This window comes from Nannospalax galili, unplaced genomic scaffold (genome assembly GCF_000622305.1).
Source record: "Nannospalax galili isolate Female #2095 unplaced genomic scaffold, S.galili_v1.0 scaffold475, whole genome shotgun sequence".
NCBI lineage: Eukaryota > Metazoa > Chordata > Mammalia > Rodentia > Spalacidae > Nannospalax > Nannospalax galili.
Genome location: NW_008339435.1, coordinates 4,489,115 through 4,511,893, shown reverse-complemented (window position 1 = coordinate 4,511,893; position 22,779 = coordinate 4,489,115). Strand labels below are relative to the sequence as shown.

The 22,779-nt window shown below is 46.1% G+C and overlaps 1 protein-coding gene across 7 annotated transcripts in view; it reads left to right on the top strand.

Annotated features, from left to right (window-relative positions):
* Ngf (nerve growth factor) overlaps positions 1 to 22,779 on the top strand; it is a 57,000-nt gene that overhangs the window by 2,062 nt on the left and 32,159 nt on the right. For 2 of the 7 annotated variants that reach the window (XM_029564012.1, XM_029564009.1), the window contains exon 2: positions 217 to 330. The exons of 3 other annotated variants lie outside the window; for them this stretch is intronic. Coding sequence is in view for 1 of the 4 variants with exons in the window: in XM_029564011.1 (XP_029419871.1) it covers positions 10,448 to 10,455 (8 nt within the window). In the remaining 3 variants the exon portion in view is untranslated. Of the gene's footprint in view, positions 1 to 216; positions 331 to 5,186; positions 5,267 to 10,430; positions 10,456 to 22,779 lie in introns of those variants that run through there. 2 more of the 7 variants (XM_008834015.2, XM_029564011.1) reach the window with 2 other exon arrangements.

Sequence of the window (22,779 nt, the reverse complement as noted above, 5' to 3'; positions counted from 1 at the left end):
AGCTAGGAATGAGGTTCTCACATGTTCCTGTAACCCACCACACACTCCTGTACCCTGAGGGCCAGTGAGAGGAAAGGATGAGGCTCCACACCCCCATTCTCCTCCAGGGAGAACTCTGTGCAGGGCCAGGAAAGGGGCCCCAGTTGCCTACATCAGCAGGGAGGGTAGGGCAGGGCAGGGCAGGGCTGGAGCCCCAGGGAAGTTTCTCATCATTAGGGAGATTCAACTGATGAGAAAATCAACTTCAACAACTTCACTGTTAAACGAGTGCTGAGCATGACTGCTGCTTACTTGTGGAGCACAGTGCCTTCAAGCTGCAGAGAAACTCAGGTATGGCCACTGCTGTTCTTCGGGAGGCATGCAGCAGGGCTGTGGCCAAATCCCACAGATATCAATACTGGAGTCCAGAGGCCTGACCATTTACCTTCTCCTAATAAGAACTTGTAAGCATTTCAAGATCCCGAAGAGGTCCTCTGCTCTTAAGAAGGCATAGGTTTGCTGAGGGTTTGCATAAGACCTCTAGATATCTGAGAAGCAAACAACCTATACTTCTCTTTTCTGTCTCTGTCTGGTATCTCTGACCTTACAGCTGCTGCTCTCAAACTTAGCCAGTCCTAAGAAATCAACTCTGAGGGGATGAATATTGTTTCACAAAATACTGTATGGCAGTGTCAGACAAGTAAATGAGGAGGAAAGACCCAGTCCTTTTCTGGGGTACGCAGAGCCTTACAGTCAGGACAGAGCTATGATTCTGACTCAAAACAGTGAGACTAGGATGACTCCAAGACCAACGTGAAAATAAAGAAACAAAGGCTTTAGAGTCACTGGCCTTCCAACTGGATGTAACCTTTTTTGCTGAAAAGAATAGAGCATCAGCCACAAAATTCAGATGAGACCAGAAAAATGAGGCCATATCATAGGGAAGTGTTACTTGTAGATTACTATGTTTTCTTTGTTCTTCTGTGAACTATATTATGCTTTTGAAAGTTTCTGTAGACTTTTCCAACATAGTAGGAATCAGATATAAAAGTCCAGATGATCTCTTGATATGTTCTCCTATATTTTGGGTAAACTTCCCATGGCGGGCTTCTCAGTTGTAAAAAAAGGGAAGAAAGCAGTCTTGTGACTTTGAACAAATCATTAACCTCAAGAAATCTATGAGACCAGTGTATTGCATGATGCCATTTTCCAATGGGGCTCTTGACACATCAGGGCAAATCTCATCTGCACAGTGCAGACGTTCAGTATCCCTGCTTCATCTGCTAAATGTCAGAAGTCACTGTGACAACCAGGCTTGCTTCCATGTGTAAGCTAAATGCTCATGTTAAAGGTTAATGATGCTCCCAGTTAAGCATTCCCCTGGGAATGATCAATAAAACCTTTCTTCCAGGAGGCCTTTCTGTTGGGGCATCTGTGATGCCAACATAGAAGTGGGACTTTAGAAGTCTAGTGCCAGTCTTCGTTCCCTGAGTATCAGTCTCAGCGCCCCCATCAAGAGGGACTTCAGTGCTGTGGGCCTGCCAGGTGCCACCCTCTGCTTTCTGTGCCTAGAATTTCACTACAAATGACCCATAGGCAAAGAGAACCAGAAAGAGTGGGGGAATAGGAGGGAGCATCATTAGAGCATGGCAGCTTCCTCCTCTGCCATATGCTGTTGACAGCACACGCAGACTGCCTGCTCTTGGAGTATCCAGCACTGGAGGAAATCTTTCCTTCCTTTGCTAAAGGGATCGTGTTTTGGTACCAAGAGATGTGTTCCCTACAGCAGAGCCCTGACCCTCTCACTCCTGGCACTGACAGAACTTAATACAATATGAGCACATGTTGACATCAAATTACTACAAGTAACCAAGCTGTGAGGATAAATGAGAATCAATAATGTGACATTTGAAGAAGAGTAGGCTGGCAACGCTGCACCAAGGGGTGATGCTTGAGGCACTGGACTTGTTCTCAAATAAAACAGCTCACCTTCATCCTCACCTCTGCCACATGCTCTCATCAGGGGCCAAAAAAGCAAACCATTTATTTCTAGTGCAAATGGATGAAAATATTTTGGGAGGGCATATTCGAACACGTACTTGCTGCTCACCCTCCAAGTTAGTAGGAGTAAAAGAGAAAATTAATGTAGAGTTGGGACTCTCAGATTTGGGGGTCGAGTCCTAATGAAATGAATGTGAAAAGAGAGGGGCTGGGGAGATGGGAGGCTCAGTTGGTAAAGTGATTGCTGTGCAAGCATGACGACTTAAGTTCAAATCTGGAGCACCCACGTAAAAAGCCAGGCATGGTGGGGTGCACCTGTAGTTCTAGGGCTGAGGAGGTAGATATTAGAGGATTTCTAGGACCTGCTAGCCAACCAGTCTAGCCAAATTGGTGAGCTGTAGGCTCAGTGAGAGACCCTGTCTCAAAAATAATAAATAGATAAATAAATAAATAAATAAATAAATAGGCAAAGAACAATAGAGGAAGGCACCTGATATTGGTCTCTGGCTTATATATACACACACACGGATAGGTTTTATATAAGCCACAGAGGAGAGAGGAGAGAGAGGAGAGAGAGGAGAGAGAGAGAGAGAGAGAGAGAGAGAGAGAGAGAGAGAGAGATTGAGAGAGAGAGGATGTAGGAGACTTGAAGGAATCCCCAAATGAGGCCAATCTGATGACAAAAATCTCCCAGGTGGGGCTAGCTACAATGGTTTTTGAATTGCCCAAGAGTTTGGCAAACCTTTTGCACGTGCAGCAAGTCTTTTTATTAGTAGCTGTGTGAGTCAGAGTTAGACAGTCAGGACTTCTCTGAAAATTCATCGGTAGGCTAGCAGCTTGAAAGGTTTTGGCATGATCTGCGGTGACTTCTGCAGGTGGAGGTCCCAGCAAGTGGCTGAATCTGGCTATGAAGTTGACAGGAATGTACAGCCCAAGTTTTGCACAGAAGCTGTTCCATGATGGGCAGTTACAACACACTGCTACTGGAATGGTTTCCCAGCAACCACAAGGTATTTGCTGTCTTTGAAGGATATTGTAGGAACACATACTTGCTCCTTACTCTCAAGTCAATGAAATAGGAGAGAAAATGTATGGTCAAGGCTGGTTTTCCTGTTTCCTTTGGCTGTGCCTTTAGTACTGAGGGTTGGTGGCGTTCATCACCGAGCTCTGCATGCTGTTCCTAAGTGGGCCCAGGGACAACAGTTCCTCCTGGTAAAATATGAGAACTCAGCCCTTGCCTGGGCTGGAGTAGGGGAAAGTGTCACATCAGTCTTCAGATTTACAACCATCACTGTGGTTTACAACCCTCATTACTCATAAGGTGACTTGCATTTCTTACCCGCTCAGTCTGGTGAAATGACATCCCATTTTAGGATCTGAGTAGACTTGGCTCAGAGGTCAGCTGATGGAGATTCCACCTCATCATTGTGAATAACCATATCCCTGAACCTCCCATGACATGTGGGAGATGGCAAGAGAGATGGGCTCCCTCTTCCCTCTTTGCATTGTATCAGCCAAAAATAAAAAATGTAAAAATTTTAAAAATTTAAAGAGAGAAATCATAACGATTTCTCATTGCCTGAAAGATGTTAGGTTAATTTACCAGAGAGATAGGAGGCAGCAACAGAGACCCAGAGGGCCAGTTTCCTCCGTTGCATTTAAAACTCATAGCTTTGCCTACGCTGACTGTTGTGCCCTAATGGGATGGTGTTGGTGGAACACCACAGGGCCTGGCACAAAACAGGCTTGAGGCAAATGGGAACTTCCTCCCCTCAGGCTCCTCCTCCACTTGGGGTAGGACCAAGCTCCCTTGGTGGTGCCTTGGTTTCAGGTGGGACAACATCACCTTTGTACATCGGTGTCTCTGTATACATACAGAAGTCTCTAGGAATATACTCATCTGTGTCTTGACCTTGTATAATTAACATTCTCACTTGGATAGAATTTCATCTTCTGAATTATATCTGCCTCATATCTGGGTCAAAGGACATTGGTGGGTATTTGCCTGTAATTTTCTTCTGGAGCTAAACTTCTCAGACTTTGCTGTCAGAAAATGTTGGGCAATTCTCTCAAAATAAGGCCTTTCTTGAGAATGGCTGTATTTACTGGTAGTTTTGAACATGTTCTGACTCTCTTCCCTGTATAGCAGCCCCTCTGTGTGTTTAGGATCCCAAGTATCTTGTCAGATTTACAAGAGGAGGACGGAGGTTGCCACTGAGCACCCACAGGTGCAGCCATGGTGGTGGACAGCTTCGGCTGGCCTGTGGTCTGTCCACAGGGGAGGGTCCCTTATATACCAGCCTACCAGGGCCAGTAGCTGATTTCCTTCTCTCAGTTTACATTTTGGTTAACATGCTCCTGGGGAACACATGATAAATACAATTCATAATCCTGTCTCAAGGAGCTTGCTCAAGAGTCAAGAGGAAACTTGTTTCTGAGGCTCATCAGGTCCTATAGGAGGAGGGTGAGGCCACAGGTGACTAGGGACTATAGAAAGTTAGAAGGGATTTTCCCTGCTGAGAGGGGACGGGCCACCTGCTATTTTGCAGGACTGTAGGTAGGTCTAATGTGACTAAACTTAATAACTGCTCAAGATAAAGCAAAACTTTTAGTTTGAATGTATCATTTCCTCTCTGTCAAAACAGCCCTGTGAAGTTGGGCCTGGTGGCTCAGGCATGTCATCTCAGCTACTTGGGAGGCTGGAGCACTACAGTCAAATGTTCAAAGAAGCTGTCTGGGTTACAGAGTGAATTCAAGTCAAGCCTGGGCAACTTAGTGAGACCCCGTCTCAAAATAAGGAGCAAAAGTGGGGTTGGGGGAGGCTAGGGGCAAGAGGCAGGCATGTATGAGGCCCTAGATTCAATCTCTAGCCTAGGGGTCGGGGATAAAAGTAAATCCCACCGGCTCAAACAAAATCTGTGTGCAGGCTCCTTTATCTTTTGATCTTAATTCACACCTTGGAGCAGTTGCCAGTGCGATGAAAACAGGAACCCATTCAAGAAGTACTAATTGTGTGGCTCTCAGGTCCAAGAGATAAGGGAAGGAGCCGGAACCCAGGTAGGCCAGGGAGGGCCCTGCAGTCCTGTAGTGTATTTCAGAAGTTCTGGCACAAGATTCATCGGAACTGGAGTTTCAACTTCTATTAGCTCTGTGTCAGCCTCAGTTTCTTCATCTGTGAGCAGGGATTGGAATGCCACGCGCAGAGGGTGACTGGGAAGGTGAGAGGAGAAAAAGCTGGACTGACAAGCCTGGGAAGAGAAGTCTGAGCCCTGCTTCCGAAGCTTGGGTGAGCACAGGTGTTGGAATCTGAGGGCAATGTGAAGACCCGGCCTGGGCATGACTCAGAAGGGCCCTCCAGAAACCCTCAACACAGCTGCTTTTCAAGGACCCAGGCATTCCTGCCGTCTCTGTCCCTAAAATTTTAGCATAGAGGGCATAGATTCTCTCTCTTCCCCTTCCCTGGCCTCTTCCTGCTTCCCTCCAGGGCCTGTGGCTGCTTGCCCGATGCCCTCTGTCAGAATCCCACCCTTTAAAACCCAGATCCAGGTCACCACAGAAAAAAAATACAGCGTAGTCGATGCTAAGTGGTGCTCTGGAGGATGTATAGACATGCACAGCAAATATTCAAAGAATTCTTAGGAATAAAAAAAAAATTCATAAATCTGGATTTTTGCGTGAGGACATCACAGGAACATGTTTTCTCAATTAGCGTGCACATTGCTTAGAGTGAAGTCACCAGTCCCCAGCTCGTCAGGACTAACTTGCCGTGCTCAGCCACCTGATCTGGGCTTCGCTTTCCATGACCTAATCTGATTCAACCAACCCAACCGCTGTCCCTCGTTGTCAGACAGAATCTTCTTTGAATCCTAAACCAGGATGGAAACACACACTTCTCTGAAAAACAGTCTAATTTCAGATCCTGGCTGTACGCAGCAAAATTGGGACAGACAACTCCACTCTCGCTAGTGGGGGAACCGGGTCCCACAAGCCCTGGCGTTTTTCCTTTCCTTTGGTATTTATTGTTACATGGTGACCACACATGGCCCATCAGAGCACGTGAATTCTTTAGGTTCTCAAAGCAGAGAAAATAGTCTCTTTTGCAGAAAGCATGCACCAACTGCCTAAAATATCACCCGTCGGAGCCTGTGATCAGCGATTATGTGCTCTGGATGGTTTCCTGGGCTGACTCTTTTCCAAGCAATGGCTTTGTCAGATAGTTGTAATTTCTGAAATATTTTATTAATGATATCCCCATTGGCAGAAGGATGATCCAGAGTACACAATTAGCAGTGTGCCTCAGCAGCAGGACACTGCCCGCATCCACCCATATCAGCAGGAGGCAGAGAGACGCTTCAAATCAACTGTTCACAGGAGGAAAAATATCTTTCAAAGCACAGGTTGAGACACCTTAGCCTGTTGGAAGATAAATTTAGTGATACCATATTCATCAAAGTGGAGAGAGGAAGGGGCATGAAGGAAGAGATGGAAGGAAGGGAGGGAAAGAGAGAGGGAAGAAAAGAAACAAGAAGGAGAGAAGAAGGGAGGGGGGAACTGAGTGAAAGAATTAAAAATCAATATTCGCTGTAGGCAACAATGAAATCTCATTTTCAGTTGTATATTTGTGTATGCACGGACATGTGTGAACTAGCTCATGATGGAAAATATTTTCTTTTAAACTATGAGTTATAGTTTTAAACAACTTTGAAAACTGCTGGTTCGAAAGACAGAGTGTTAGTATTCTAGAAAAGGGCAGTGCTCTGAAGCCAGACAACTTCGGGTTGTGACGGCTCTGCTTTCTCACTGGTCTTGGACAGCCTTAAACATCAGTATCTTCTGTAGAGTGAGGCTAATGACTGTGTCACAGAGACGCTACGTAGATTAGATGATAATGGTGTAAGAAGTGCCCGGTGCAGTGTCTGTCCTTGGCAAAGGCGGGCTGCTGTGGCCTGTCTGTCTTCCCCTTCCACTCCGTGCTCTAGCCTCCCCATTCCTTCCTTCTCCTCCTCATCCACCCCTTCCTCTTCCCTTTCTTTGCCCTTTCCCTTGTGACTACTTAACTTCATCAAAGCTACGATGGTTTTGTCCCTGAAATTTACGTTTTCTTTGCAAGCCCAGCAAAGACACAGTGTCGATCGTACTTTGTCTTTGGCCCTACCTTCTCCCCTTCCCAGGCTTGCAAAGCCATCTCACTGGATTCTGCTCCTCTAGATGTGACCCTGACAGTGATTGTCCAAGGGGGCACAAGGCACATGTCTCTGTCACTGGGAACAGTCAGAGGGATGCAGTGGCATTTCCTGGTCCTGTCACTGAGTGCTTTGGTCCTAGTGTGGTACAGTGAAAAACCTATTCACACAAGATCATCTCCTTCTCCCTCCACATATTTTTTTTAAATATTGTATTTATTAATTTTATATGTATGAGTGTATTGCCTGATGTATGGAAGTGCACCTGTGTTATGCAATGCCAATGTCGGATCCCTTGGAACTGGAGTTACAGACTAGCTGCCATGTGGGTGCTGGGAACCGAACCTGGGTCCTCTGCAAGAGCAGCCGGTGCCCTTAACTGCTGAGCCATCTCTCCAGCAGCCCCCACACTCCAGTATATTTTATCAGAGCCAAAATACCATTAAAATGTTGACAGTTGTCAAAATTCTAAAGAATTTCTTGCTCGGAGCACTCATTTGGCGTCTTCTTCATGAGTGAGGCTTGGAGCTGCCCATCTTCTGCCATAGAAGCAGCTGGACTGGAAGCAACACCTTCACCCTCAGCTAAGACAAGTTCCAACCTTGCCCCCAGCTCAACTAGTAGTTGGTCCCTGACCTGGGTTCTAGTAGAGGGCACAGGAGAAAGTGACCCACACTGATTGGACTCTTGAGCCACAAAGGTGACCATCCCAGTTTCCTTGAGAGCCTGACTAATGTGGCCCTGAGGGCAGATCAGTGATGACAGACAGTCTGAGGCTTTGTTTGCATGGAAGCCTTGCTTTCCTCCCTTTGCTCCCCAGGGGCTCATACCAACTCTTCTAGCAAAATGCTTTCCCTCTAGGCTCTTTTTTCACCACTAAGACTCACAGAGGATTATTTGTGACATCCTCCTCCAAGGCTGAATTCCTGCCCAGACCAATGATTGACTGCTCCTTCCAGGCAGTTTGAAGTTGCAGGACAATAGGACAGACTGGGGAGGAAGCTGAACCTGGCCCTAGAGGTAATTTTCATCTGTATCAGAGCATTCAACTCTTCTCTCACCACTCTCCTGAAAAACTAATGGCCCAAGCAAGGGCACATTTGGTTAACATTTATAACAGAAGAGAGACAGTTGTCCCATCAGACCCAGTCTCACCCCCTAGCAGGCAGATAGTACTGTGCCAGGCGGCAGGGAGCTGTCTTGAACTGGAAAGAGAGGCAGTGGAAATGCATTTCAATTCAATCCTGCTGCACCTGGTTCTTCAGAAAAGCAAATGCTGACTGACTTTTTCTGTGCCCACAAGAAGAGGGAAAAGTGTATTTCTGCCTTTTCTGAAACTTGACAAATGGAATCACTTGTCCCAGAAATGACTGGCCACCAAGAAAGTTTCTTGTGTCTGAAACAAATTACCTTTCTTTTGATCTGTGTTCAAGGGTGTTGTTTCTGAGCTTTCCACAGGCAAAGTGCGAACACTTGGCAACGTTTTCATTTTCCTCTTTGAAGAGGTCAGATGCCAAAGCCTGACTTTGGATTTCATGCCCATGTGTCAGCATCCCTGGATCTTGGAAATGAAAGAAAATATTTTAGGGGTGGGGCTTTTAAGTATCCTTCATTTCACATTTTTCCAAAAAAGAGCATGATATGTCAGAAAGCATCAAGCCTAATAGAGCAGCAAATAGCCTCAATAGTTCTTTGAAAAGCATCTTTACTTTTTAAAGTAACTTAAAAAAAATTATATTGATTGCTCACCTTCCAGCCATTTCAACTTTGTTAATTATTACCTATTACAGGATTATATATGATTAAAGAGTTTTTGACCTATAACGTTACAACATTGGTGCTTGAGAAAATTCAACAAAACTGTCCATAGCAATGACTTATAAATTGGGAAAGTTTTTACAAAAGAAAGAAAAATTCAGATATAATTTCTTTCAGTTTAGTACTATGTTTATAGGAGATAAAGAACTATCACTCATTCAGAAAAACCTATGCTATTATTATCCACTGTGTGACGTGGGCAAATCACAGAAGCTCTCTGAACCTGTTTCTCAATCCATAGAGTGAGGATAATAACAATATTGGCCTGCGTTTCTGGGGCCTTGCATCATCCATGGCCATGGACAGGCAAACACCTGGGATATAGATACAAGAGTGCAGAAGTGAAGGCACGGACAGGGAGTGTCGGAGTCTGGTGCTGTGCCGGTTCTGCTCAGGGTAGGGTGAGAGACCTTGGCAGTCACTGGCATCAGATGAGGGACTGCCCATCCTAAAAGCAGAAGCAGATGGAGAAGAACCCTCAGAAGCCTGGGAAGTAGTAAGGTGTTCCTGCCTTGGTCAGATAGACACCCATGCACTGAGCAGGCCCTGGGGGCAGAGTTCAAGGCCAGAGTGTGGAATGGAATTCTCCAGGTTCTAGTCCTGGGGACAGGGCTTAAAATGCCCACGAGGGACACACATGCTGCAGCTATTTGTTGTCAGTGTTCCTGGATGTAAAATGGAACTACTAGCACTTCGTAGGAAAGATTAAGAGAGGTAGCTGCTCAGTCATCTGCTTCTCTGCAGCATGTGCCCCAGTAGTGCGGTACTGGGATACTGAATGCAGGTGAGTGAGGAATGAGGAATGCCCTCAGTACTCAGTGGCCTGGCTGAGGACATCTCAAGGCAGATGAGACCACAGTGCAGAGAACCTGAGGCCACAAAGCACTCTTAGTGTTCCTTGTCCCTTGTGGGCTCCCTTCTGGTGACTCCTTTGCTGGCTTCTCTGTCTCCTCTTGACCTCTAAATAGTCCCTGGAGCTTGGTTCAGGATCCTCTTTATTTTCCAGATCATTCTCTTCCTGGATGATCTCATCCTGCCCAGCATAAACACGACCTAAGATCCTGGATGTCTGTTTCCTTTCTGGACCTCTCCCTTGGGCCCAGGCTCTTACGTTCTCCTGGCATGTCTACTTGGATATCTAATGGACGTCTCAGATTTAGAATTGTTGACCCCCCAAACTACTCCTCTCCTAGTCTTAGTTTAGTGTTCTTGTTTTTAGATAATGATAGAATTATTCCCACAGAATAATCCAGAAATTGTCCTCGATTCTATTTTGCTCCTCAGCACTCCTCACCAGTTGACCCAAAGTCTTGTTCAGAATCCAGCAGTCACTTACCACCGCTGTTGCCAGTTTAGTCTGAGCTATCATCGCTGCTCACCCAGAGCTCCTCCCGGACCCTCCTTCCTTCGGTCTTGTTTCCTGCATACTCAGCAGCAGTCAGCACATCCTCCTGCAGGTGGAAATCATGCCACGGTATTCCTCAGCCTCTAATCACTTTCCATTAAACATAGAATAAAACCCGCACTCTTACCAAATATGGTGGTATACATTTTTAACCCCACACTTAGGAGGTAGAGGCTGGAGGGTCTGGACTTCAAGGTTATCCTCAATTATTACGAAACCAGCCTGGGTTATATGAAACTCTGTTTGTTTGTTTGTTTGTTTGTTTAAAGCCATATTCTTGCCTGGCCTCATTGCAGGGGGTCCTCACTGGGGGTCATTTTTCCTCTCAGGGGACATTTGGCAAAATTTGCAGACGGTTTGAGTTTTCACAAGACAAGGCAACACTACTGGTGTCTGGTGGGTAGAGACCAGAGATGCAGTTAGACACCCTAACAGTACACAAGAGTCTCCCAAATAAAGAATTACCTGGCTCCAAACGCCAGGAGTGTTGAGGGGGAGGAACTGTGCCTTAAATGAGCTGGACAGATGCTCCAGCATCTCCTGTCACTCTTGCCTTTGCCTGCCGTGCCAAAACCAAACTGACCTTCTTGCTTTGCCTAACACACGCTTCGGGTGTCCTCTCAGGGCCTTGTACTTGCTGTTCCTCCAGTGGGGAAACCAGTGCCCACAATTCTGCACATGGTTAGCTTTTGCTCATCATTTTGGTCTGCCTAGATGTCACTTCCTGTTCCTTCTAATCTCAAATATCTATCTCCACCCACACCAAACCCTGCCACCCCACTCTGTCATATGCTTTGTTTATTTCACATTACCTGAATTTGTTTTCTTCTTTTACTTTCTCCTCCACAAGACTAGAGGGTGAGGGCAGGAAATTGGTTGTGTTCATAAAATAGTTTTTCACATAGTAGAAGCTCAAAAGGTATTTGTTGGATGAGCAGTTTAACAAGTAACCAATAAGAGTGGCACAGTTTGTGGCTTACTCTAGAAGATCAGAAAAGGGAACAATCAGGGGCAGTCAGCAGTTTGGGGAAGGCCTCCTAGAGGAGGAAGACACGGGCTTCAGTGTAAGTTTCTGGAGACACCTGTCCTTCTAGATGAGCTGACCCTAAAGTGGGACAGGCCATGGCAACCAGCTCCACCTCAACATCTATGTATCTGGAGCTATTGCCCTTACAAGTTAGAACCCACTGTGGACTTGTGTCTTTAAAATGGAGAACAAAAGTGGAGGCTTAGGATTTAAGATACCATTGGAAAGAAAGGTCGAGAAAGAATGGGTGGGGGAAAAGCAGAAGCAGCAGGGCAATCTCAGCTCTGGGTGGATTAGCTCAGGAGGAGCCCAGGAGACAGGGAAGGAAGGGCCCCAGAGAGGAAAAGCACCTGTCTCCAGAGGAGACAGTCTGTTTCTGGGCCACAGAAGGGACAGGAGGTGCTTCTAGTATCCGTGTGCAAGAAGCCAAGTGAAGGGGATGGGAGTTGGGGCTAGGGTACCAGGCAGGCAAGTAAGGACAGGGCACCCAGGCAGAGACCACATGTGCCCTGTGCAGGCACACTGACCTCTGCAGAGCTGGTAGCACAGGGTATAATTATATGAAAAACAATTCCAAATATCCAGACTCATCATCTGACACCTGTGCTTCAGTACAGCAGTCATTACAGTAATGCCACATGAGATGGTGGTTGGCACCTGCTAGGTAACATAGGGTGACTCTTCTGCCACCAAGTTCAGGTCCCTGCACTGTCTCATAATGATCATACTTGAGGAAGATGACTTGGAGGCGGAATGAATCAAGCTCACATTTCCAAGACTCTAAATTTCAGGGGATACAGGTTCTGGGGTTGGCAGATAGTGGAATCCCTATGGGAGAAGGGTGCCGGACATGGCCTACCATAGCAGCCATCCCAAAATCTTCTCTAAGAAATGGTGTGTTCAGGGTCTGTGCTAGCAGGACCACCCCAGTATACCTACTCATGACTAGTTCATTTTTCTGCCTGGCTACTTCTAAAGAGATTACTATGTGAGACTAGCTGGCCAACCCCTCATTTTATTGGTCTGTTAGTGTAGGTTTAAAGTAATATACCTCAGATGTAGACAGCTTACGCCAATCTACCAAAAATAGTATTATGAAAATTTACAAGGTCTAAAGAGTGATATAATGGTGATGAAATTCAGATGTGTTGGAGCACTCTTATGTCTAATTTAGTCCTGACTCACTCCATAGAAATATGGATTTTCCTGCAGACATAGTCTCATAGTTGCCTGGGCACTACCTACCTTGCAGGGCTGGGGCAAAGAAGTTGTCTGTCACCCAGCTTCAGAAGTCACAAACCCCACCCCCACAGGCCAGTCATCCATCCCTGTTTCCTCAGAGCCTGGCGTGGCACTCTGGCTTCTCAATCACATCCATCAGCCAGCTTGTCAGTGGGCCGTCTCCTCCTTGGTACATGCAGGTTTGATGCTTTTAAATTTCTCTGTCAAAGCATGACCTCTGAAGCTTCATTCATACTAGGAAATTAGGGAGCTGATAAAGGCTCAGAGTGATGCCTGTCCAGGAGCAAATGCTCTGAGCAGCCCTCACATTTTCTCCATTAGAAGGCGATAAGCCACTCTCTGACAGGACAGCCAGCAGAAGGCTGGCCTTGGCCTTTCCTTCCTGTGTAACATTAAATCAATTATATAAACTCCCTAAATCTCATTTCCTGAACTGTGGAAGTGAACACATCTTAATACTTCCCTTATAAAATGATTAAAGGAGAAGGGGCATGTAATATTCAGCCCAGCATAAAAACTGTTCAATGAGACTGCTATCCTTACTATATTAGTAAGATCTTGGAAAGCAAACTTCAGACATTAGTCAGTGACTCATGGAAATGCTTTGGAGTTCAAGGTATTTTTTAAGGGAAGGCAATGGGATGGGAGGAAACCCCACACAAGGGTTGTAGGATCTCTTGTCAAATCCCATGTCAGTGTTCCACCATGTGACTTGATGCTCATTTGTGGGTTAAGCCTCACTTCTGCCTCCTGTAAAATGGGGGCCATAATATTGCTGCGATGACTGAGTACAGTAGTGCTTATAAAATGGTTAACATAGCATGAGGCGCACGAGACTCAAAACACTGAGCTTTATTACTGTTCTTGCTGTTGTTATCATAACCAGGCTCACAGCCATTTTTTGCCCGGCTTCTGTTCCAAAATGTAGACAGAGTCCATGTAGCCAAGGGCCTCTTCCTCTCATGGGGCATTTTTAGTCACTAAAAGTCCTCATGGATTTCTGGGAACCACTCCTCACTGCATTTAGGTGGCTTTGTCACATGGAAAGGCAATGTCATGCTATGCACAGACAGGGAACAACCTTTTTCTTTTCTCACCATGGGCTCAGGATTGATCCCTACTAGCTCCTGACTCTTATTCCTGGGAGAGCACAAAAGCATGGGAATCCTGCCACCTGAAAGGAGTTTAATTCAGCCACCAGCTTTGGACAGGAAACCAATTCGTGGCTTTTGCTACTCGCTCTGCTAGGGAGTTAGAGACCAAGACAGAGAAAGAATTCTGGTCCTCCACAATCCTTGAACAGAAATAAGTCTAAGGGTTCTAATTTCTGATCAAAGACACCAAAACATATAAATGTGAGGGCATGTCTGCCTGTGTTCCTAAGCAAACATATTGAAGTAAAGGGATATTTTGACACCAAAACTAGTAATTAAAAATAATACCTACTGCAGGAGAGCTGTCCATCTTAACCCTAATTACTCACTGGCAATCACTGTGTCCTTATTGTGTGCACCCACAGTTCTGGGCTTTAGGTGCTAAGACATTAAAGTCTTACACCTGCGTAAGGAGCTTGCCATCTGATTGGCGCTTCTTATTTTAGTTTTAATTCCAAGGAAAAATATTAGCCTTTTAGGCAAAGAATTCCTGAGACAAACCTAATACCACAGGGCTGGCCATCAGGTAGACTCTTTCACGACAAATAAGAAACATAATGACAAACATTTCACTGGAAGCCTCCTGTCCCTTGTCAGGTCTCCTAGAATGCCTGGCCCTGTGTATGCTATGACTCTCTTTCTCTTTCTCTCTCTCTCTCTGCCTATTTCTCTCTCTCTCTCTTTTTCTCTCTGGCATTGATGAGACAACTGCAAACACCAAAGAACGACAGTACCTTTCAATTCAAAAAACAAGGAATTGTAGCATTGAAGGGATCACAAGAAATCATGCAGTCCTTATGGTTAATAAGTGGAGTTGGAGGGAGAAAAGCTAGTGTCACCAATTACTTGGCAGAAGGTGCCTCTGTCCTAACCATAAGGAATCATGGGTACGCAAGGAGAAGCTCCTTGGGTGCTGGTATCTGGCAGCTTTCTTTGCCCTTGGTGTCTGTGCAGGTAGAAGCAGTCACTTGCACCCCCTAGTGTTGCAGTTTCCATACAGGCCTCAGGTGTTAGGACCCCTGGCCCTTTGCACTTGCTAGGGTTAAGAGAACTCAGTCTGGGGTGGAGACTCTTGGTCTTGAAGATGTGACAGCTCTCTGGAACTCTGTTGGCCACCAGGGCCTGCCATCTCTGGCTCCTTGAAGCCTTTTGTCCTTCTTTTGTCCCAACTTCCTGCTCTCTTTCATAATCTCTCTGTGCTTTCCTGGCCCTTCTTCCTGTTCTAGCCTCTCAAAGTGTTTGCTGCTTCAGCTGCAAAGCAGCTGTTGCTTGACCTCCATCCACAACTCAGCTGTGGCTAGGAGTACTTGGAAGCCAGGCACCAGGTACCCAGAAGACGACGGCATGAGACACAGGGAACTTGGGCCACACGGGAGCTAGGTGCTAGGCACCCATGGTGCCCACTTGATTGCTTGAGAGCTGGGGAACTCAACAGAGTGCTGCTAGCTCCTAGACCACTGCAGAACCCTTGCTCCTCAGCTGTCAAGGAGTCGGTTGTCTTGCTGCTCTCACAGCGTGGCCTGTCAACTGCTCAGCACTGGCTGTCATCCTGCTGCCTCTGCAGTAGGTAACCGCTCCATGTGGTCTCTGATGCTCTGTTCTTCAGGCTTTCAGCGCTCAGCCTACACTATTGAAAGTAGGCAAGAAAAGACCACTTGAGAGAAGCCTTATGTCTCAGGCTGCCACCCCAGGACAGGCAGCACAGGAGAGTGTCCCAACCAATTCACTGAGTGAGCCTGAGAAGCCTGCCTATATGTATTCACAGGGGTGGACTGGACCAATTATAGCCATTTACTGGATCAATAATGATCATTTGTCTGGGGCTGGTCACAGAAGTGCCTCTTAGCATCAGTCACAGCAGTCTGTTAGGACACTAAGGCAAGTGCTCCCCTCTCTGACCAAGGTAGAAATAGTTACAGAGTCACCGAGAATTCATTAAAATTTATGATAGCTGTGGTGGTTTGAATGAGAATGTTCCCCATAGGTTCCAAGTATTGGAACACTTAGTCAGTTGGTGGCACTGTTTGTGGAGGGTCATGGAACCTTTAGGAGGTGTGGCCATGCTGGAGAAAGCACATCACTAGGGATGGGCTTTAAGAGCTCTTAAGCCTTGCCAGATTTCCAGTTTTGCTGTGCTTCCTGTGGCTGCTTGAAGGTTTCTGCTCTAGGTACCTCCTGCCATGCCTGCCCCATGATAGACACTTACTCCCCTGGAACCCTAGGCCAAATAAACTGTTTTTTCTATAAGTTGCCTTCATCATGGTGTTTTATCACAACAATAGTAAAGTAATTAGTCCCATAGCAAAAAGTCTGGTACAAAGTGTTTCAAGTAGCCCTGACCAGGGCTGTGCCTTCAGGATCTGAGGCAGTCAGCAGCAACCTTTACAAAATTGTCTTAAGTTGCCTGTGGAGTGTTCAGGATCACAGGTACTGGTATAAGGATAGTCTAGTTGACTGTTAGACCAGTAGTCCTTTAGCTCAAGCAGCCGAGGAAGTAAGAGAGAGTCTAGTAATTACTAATAAGGAATCAAATTGCCCTATTCCCAATGTCTCTGCTTATTTACAGGAAAATTAACATTAGAAGGAGTGCTTACAATGAGAATCTAAAGATCTTTTCATTAACAATAATAGTGATATTAAGCAGTACTTATCACCTACCCAGTGCCAAAGGGAGAGGCAAGACCCCCTTGTCTGTCTCAAAAAGAAAGAAACCCCAAAAGCTAACGGAGGAAGTGCCTTGCCTAAAGTCACAGTGCAAGGGGCAGAGCCCTGCTAGGTCTCAGTGTATTTCTTCCTTTCAGTCTTTCACCATCTACAAATGAAGTACCAACTTCATGATAGGAGCTGGGTTAGCCACCCATGACATTGGTGGAGGAACTGATGCAGTTCCTACCCTCCTGACCCGGTCACAGAGGCAGTTAGAGAATCGATGACGGGTAATCCCACGAAGAAACCAGGATCTTCCTCTCTGTTGGCAGCAGACTTTCTGAGGGAAGGGATGATTCATTTATCTGAAAGGTAGGCAGAAGGAGGACTTCTGCTCCCAAGATGAAGAGAAGTCCTCCCCGCTCATCCAGGAAAATGTTTCACTGCGGTGTGCTGGAGCCAGTTCATACAGGTTCACACCTGCTCCGCCACAAACTTTTTTTCCAGCTCCATGCTTCAGTGAGGTCACACAGTATCTTGAAATTGACCCTAGTGGGTGTTCTTACACCATAGAAAGTAGCAGATGCCACAAATTAAGGCTCCCTCTCCCCCGAGTTTGGAAAGAAGCCGTACCAGCACTCCACAGACCTCACACGCACCACCTGCTTCCTGGCCGCGGGCAGCACAAACACGGCCTTTTAAGCCAAGGGCCCTATCTCCCTCCTGCCAAGCGCCTGTTCTTATCAACAAGTGTCTTCGGCCGGCCTTGGGGCTGTTTATTTCGGACCCTCGACCATCTAGCTTCTCCTAGGATCCAGGACATCCTAACAAGTTAATGCCAAGCTGCTAAGAAAAGGCCTGTTCTTGTGGTCTTCATTACCCCTTGCTGCCTAATGGTATTTATCAACCACCCACGCCTGCCCAGCACTGTGTGAGACACTAACCCAGGCAAATCTCCAGTCAGCCTGTGACCCCTGCGGAATTCGGGGCCTGGCTGAGGCCGGGAGGCTGACATTGTTCCTCCTTAATATAACACGGGCTGCTGAGGCATAAGAGCCTGGGGTGGGAGCCCAGCCGAGGACACAGGGTAGGAGATGGCGCTGCTGCTGTTTGCCAGTTGTCTCTCTGCACAAGTAGCCCCGGTATGAGCCGGGGTTTAGAGGTCAGAGCACATCCAGTTGTCTCTCTGCACAAGTAGCCCCGGTATGAGCCGGGGTTTAGAGGTCAGAGCACATGTGAGATCAAAGTTTTAGATCAATATTCTGCCACCTTCCAAACCCACTACCCTCCTAGTTCTCTATAAAAAGTGCTTATAATAAAAAGTAAATCTTGTTTTGTTTTGTTTTTTTCTTAGTTTTTTGAGACAGGGTCTCCCTGTAGCTCTGCTGGTCTCCCAGATATCTGTCTGCCTCTGCCTCCATAGTGCTGGGATTAAAGGTGTGCACCACCAGACCTGGTGAATCTTAAGTTCTTAATGAGTGGGCATCCCAGAGGCAGAAGTTTACAGTGGCAGAACCTTAATTTCTAAAGTATGTGTATTCTGTGTGTGTGTGTGTGTGTGTGTGTGTGTGTATAAGTGTATGCCTGTACATTGTTTCCATATACATGTACATGAGTGCATGTGTACACATGTGCATGCATTGTGTACTTGCGTGTCCTGTCTGCAGTGTACAGCATATGGAGGGGAACACAGAGTGTCCATGTGATAGGGTAGGTACACATGAGGTGTCACAGGACTGAGAGGTGGAGCACCTAGAAGTAAAGCCCAGCCAGGTGTCTGGTTGGGAAATGAATCTGCATACCTTGGATGGACAGGATGCCTTTCCCTAGGATCTTCTCCCAGCTTCTAGAAGGGAGACAATGGCTGGCACTCCTTCCTCATGCTGGGGAAGGCGCTCACTGCACTATGGAAAGTCAGCCATTTACTGTCTTGACCTAGAATCATCACGATTTGAGAGATAGCGAGTCACCTCTAAGAGTGATCAAGACAGCACTCCCAGCTACTAATCCATTCCTCAGGTCTATGAGGCATAAGACTGCATGCTTGGGGGTGGGGAGGGGACAAAGTCTCCCCAAAGCAGGTACCATTGGATGAGTAAGGGCTAGCAGAGGGGCTAGGGCAGGCTGGGAATGAGATGCTGTTTGAAGGTTCTGCATTAGTTTAAGGAGACACTAAAGTAGAGAGGGTAGAAAGCCTGGAGTCTGCAGGGGAGGGGAGGTTGCACAAGCAGCAGCGAGCTAGCCAGGCTCATGGACAGGAAGACCACCTTAGCAGCTCCAGGATTGCCTTTCTACTGTGTTGCACTGATGATCTGCTGACCAAATTCCTTACCGCTCTTTTTCCTGACACTACCCTCAGGTCCACAGGCATTCCCCTAACCAGTCATTTGAAGGTCCTGGTCCAAAGGACCAGCAAGACAGACTGGAGAGAGTGATGCCCCATCAAGTAGAAGGATGAGGGTAGAATCCCATTACAGCTGTGCAGGCTATGTCCTGTACAAGGCATCTAGCCAAGGGGATGACAGGGGTCTGCTCTCTAAACCATGCCCCTAGCACCTGCCTGAGGAAAGGACCCTTCTTTTAATTCACACAATGGTTCTACACGGTCCAGTTGCAGCCCCCAAACCATAGAAACCCCTGCAGGCTGTGGAGAATGGGATGTCTAGAGGAGGACTGGAGTTCACAAGAGGATCCAGGCGAGGGGCAGCACTTGGGGAGAGAAAGGTGATGGATGACTCTTGTTACCAACTTCACAGCATTGCCTAGGGCCAGCCAAGAACTTGGGCTACTCTACTGAAATGTCTGTGGTCTGAAGAGATGAAAGGATGTTTCTTTATTAACATTGAAATAATTAACTTGTTTCATTTACTATCCTCATTGTCTAAATATTGTTCAATAAAATGTCTTATTGCTGATAATTGTCCAAACATTACAGCAAATGGGGACTCCTGCCAGGGGCAGGAATGCATTTCCAGTTACACAGTGAGCATCTGAGTGTTTGCTTTGCTACCACATAGTCACCTGGCTGGGATCTGACTGCAGCTCCGCAGTATCTCCTTATCAATCCCAGGTGAGGAGCGTGTTGATAAAGAGCAAATTATTCTCCGTGGTCAGATCCCAAAATATGTGGGTGACAAACACAGCAGCATTGTTTCCTCCACTGAGTCTTGATTTCCATGTGTGGGAGGAATTCCAGACTTGAGAATTCTGAGTCCAGACTTCATAGACTTTCTTTTCTAATCAAGACAACACAACTAATGATAAAGAGCAATGCCAGCCTGGCTTTCGTGCTCCAAAAGACTCAGGGTCAAAACCTGACCTCCATAGGAATTGGGGGATCCAACAGCAGCTACTGTCTTCCATTGTCAAGGTGGACCACAGGCTCCACCAGACCAGCTTTCTCTTGGTTTCTGCAGTGCAAGGCAGAGCAGATGTGCCTGCCTGCTAATGCACTGTAGGATGGAACAGTTCTCCCAGATTACTGAAATCAGATGCCAGAATAGAGAACTTCCCTACAAACAGATGGCAGCTCCATGAAAACACCACCAGAAAATTCTAAGAGCCATACCTCTATCTCCTAATATCCTAAAAACTGTATTTTTACTGACTGGGCCAGAGCAAGAAAGGCCTCTGTCTTTTCTCATCCATACAGTCTGGTGGACAGACCTGTGTTAAATAAAGCAATTCTAGATAGCTACAGCAGTACCTTTGCCCCCTTCATCCACAGTTTCACTTCCCATGGTTTCAGTTCTCAGTGGTCAACCACAGTCTGAAAGTATTCAATGGAAAATTCCAGAAGCAAACAACCCAGTTGTAAATTGTTCTGAGTAGCTTGATAAAATCTTGCTCCATCCTGCTAGGATGTGAATCATTCCTTTTGTCTAATGTATCCACGCTGTGTAGACTACCTCTCTGTTAGTTACCTGGCAGCTGAATTGATGATCAGATCTACTACTGAGGCATTGCCGTGATCATGTTAATTAAAACTCACACAGCAGCCTAACGTAGTGTCTCGATTCCTGTACCATTCACCTCACTTCGTCACTGTTGTTAGTCCCCATTGTGCATGCTCAGCTGAAGTGCTCTTTTTGAACATCAAGCTATGTCATTTTCTTGCTCATTATCTTCACAGGGCTTCCTTTGTCTCATTCAGGATAAAGTCCAAACTTACCTTGGCTGCAATACCTTGAGAGAGCCTGTCCCAGTTGCCACTCGGATCTGATCCCCTGCCACTCTGCCCCGGCCACAGGGCCATGTTCATTATTTTCAGTCACCACCTTGCTCCCTCCCGAGCTTCACTCTAGTTTCTGCAAACAGCATCAGAAAAACCAAATTAGTACTTCTCCAACTTCAAATTCTAAAATGCTTACAGGGGGCTGGAGAGGTACCTCAGCAGTTAAGAACACTGGCTGCTCTTGCAGAGGACCTAGGGTCCATTCCCAGCACCCACATGTTGGCTAACAATCAATCATCTGTAACTCCAGCTCCAGGGGATCTGATGCCCTCTTCTGACCTCTACAGGCATTGCATGACACGGGTTCACTTACACACTTGGAGGCAATACACTCACACACATAAAAATAATAAGATATTTTTTTAATTAAATAAAATGTTTGTTAGACTTTGATTTTCACCAAATGGCATTTTGTTGGCTAGTGTTCTGTGTTATTCAACAGACCTTAAGCTTTCTGAGAGCAGATAGCTTCTCTGTTCTGTTCAGACCCATAACCTGTCTCTAGAAGAGTACCTGGTCCTACAGTAGGTACTTAGTAGACAATTGATTAAAAAAGTGATTCGGAAATATACTTTTCCTCTACACTTCACTCGAATGGTCTGTGCTTCTCGAAGGCCCCTTCTAGGCCAATGTCATTAACTTCTGTAGTTCCCGTGGTTCTGAGCATGGTGTATCACATGGGAACAGGTACCCGTTGCATGTGTGCTGAATTACATTGGACAGTTACCAGTACCTACCCACAATTTGTGGCTTTGGTCTAGTTTATACCATTTGTAAGAAGCAGTGCCTCCAAAGGTTAATTTTTAAAATATTAAATTTCACATATGCATATAATGTGTTTTGATCAAGTCAGCCTCCATGCTCTCCCCTCTATTTCCCTCCCTTATCCCAACATTCATTTTTTCTCCCAATTTCATGTGCACTCTCTCTTTTATTAAATACCTGCTGAGTCCTTTTAGTGCTGCCTGTATATACATGGGTATCAGACTATCTACTGGACCACGGGTAAAACCTCTCAGGGCCTTACCTCCCTGAAGAAAACCAACTCTCCCTCCCTCAGCAGTTATCAGTTGCCAAGAGCTCCTTAGGTAGGGGTCAGACTTCAAGAGCCCCTCCCCTATACATGCTGGAATTTTGACTGGCTTGATCTTGTGCAAGTCTTCAGCATACAGCCTCAGCCACGTCCAGAAAATACTGTTTCACTGTAGATGTCTAATCCCTCTGGCTCTCACAAGCTAATCATGCCCTCTTTCTCCATGATTACTGAGTCCTTGGGGCTAGAGGTGTGAAATAGATGTCCCATTTAGAGCTAAGCACTCCTCAGACTCTTATTCTCTACATGTTCACCAGTTGTGAATCCCTGTATTAATCTCTATCCACTGCAAAAAGAAGCTTGTCTGATGAGGGTTGGGAGATGCACTAATCTATGGGATTAAGATAAGAATTTAGAGGGAAGTTCATTACTATGTCCATTTAGCAGAATAATAGTGTTAGGTTTTCCCTAGGGCCTATGACCTAGCCAGCCACAGATTTTGGCCCAGTCAACTGTACTAGGTATGGATTCCATGTTGTGGAGAGGCTTTAAATCCAGTCAGAAAATAGTTATTGCCATAACATTTGCACCACTATTGTACAAGTGGGCGTATCTTGCCAGGCCAGGCTTTACTGTAGCTAGAAGAGTTCACAGCTGGGTAAGACTGCTGATAATTTTTCTCCCCTGGTAGAGTGCATGGAACCTTCCAGAAGTATGAAAGCTTTCCCATAGGGTTGAAGTTTCAGGTTGGTACCTGCTTGATTCTTTCTTGTCCTATGAGTCAGATATGTGGTGTCCTTGGCCATAGGGTCTCACCATCAAGTTTTGGAGGATAACCAAGAACAATGGCAATAGCTTGTAATGATTTGGAGCAGGTACTATGGGACTCCACTGACCAACAACTCAAAAAGAGATAATCTGTATTTGGCTTTTTATTTGATACCTATGATATCTGGTAGAGGAATTGTCCCCCTATTATACAGTAGTTCCATTTAACCTCTTTTGTATATGTATATGTATATGTATATGTATATGTATATGTATATGTATATATTTT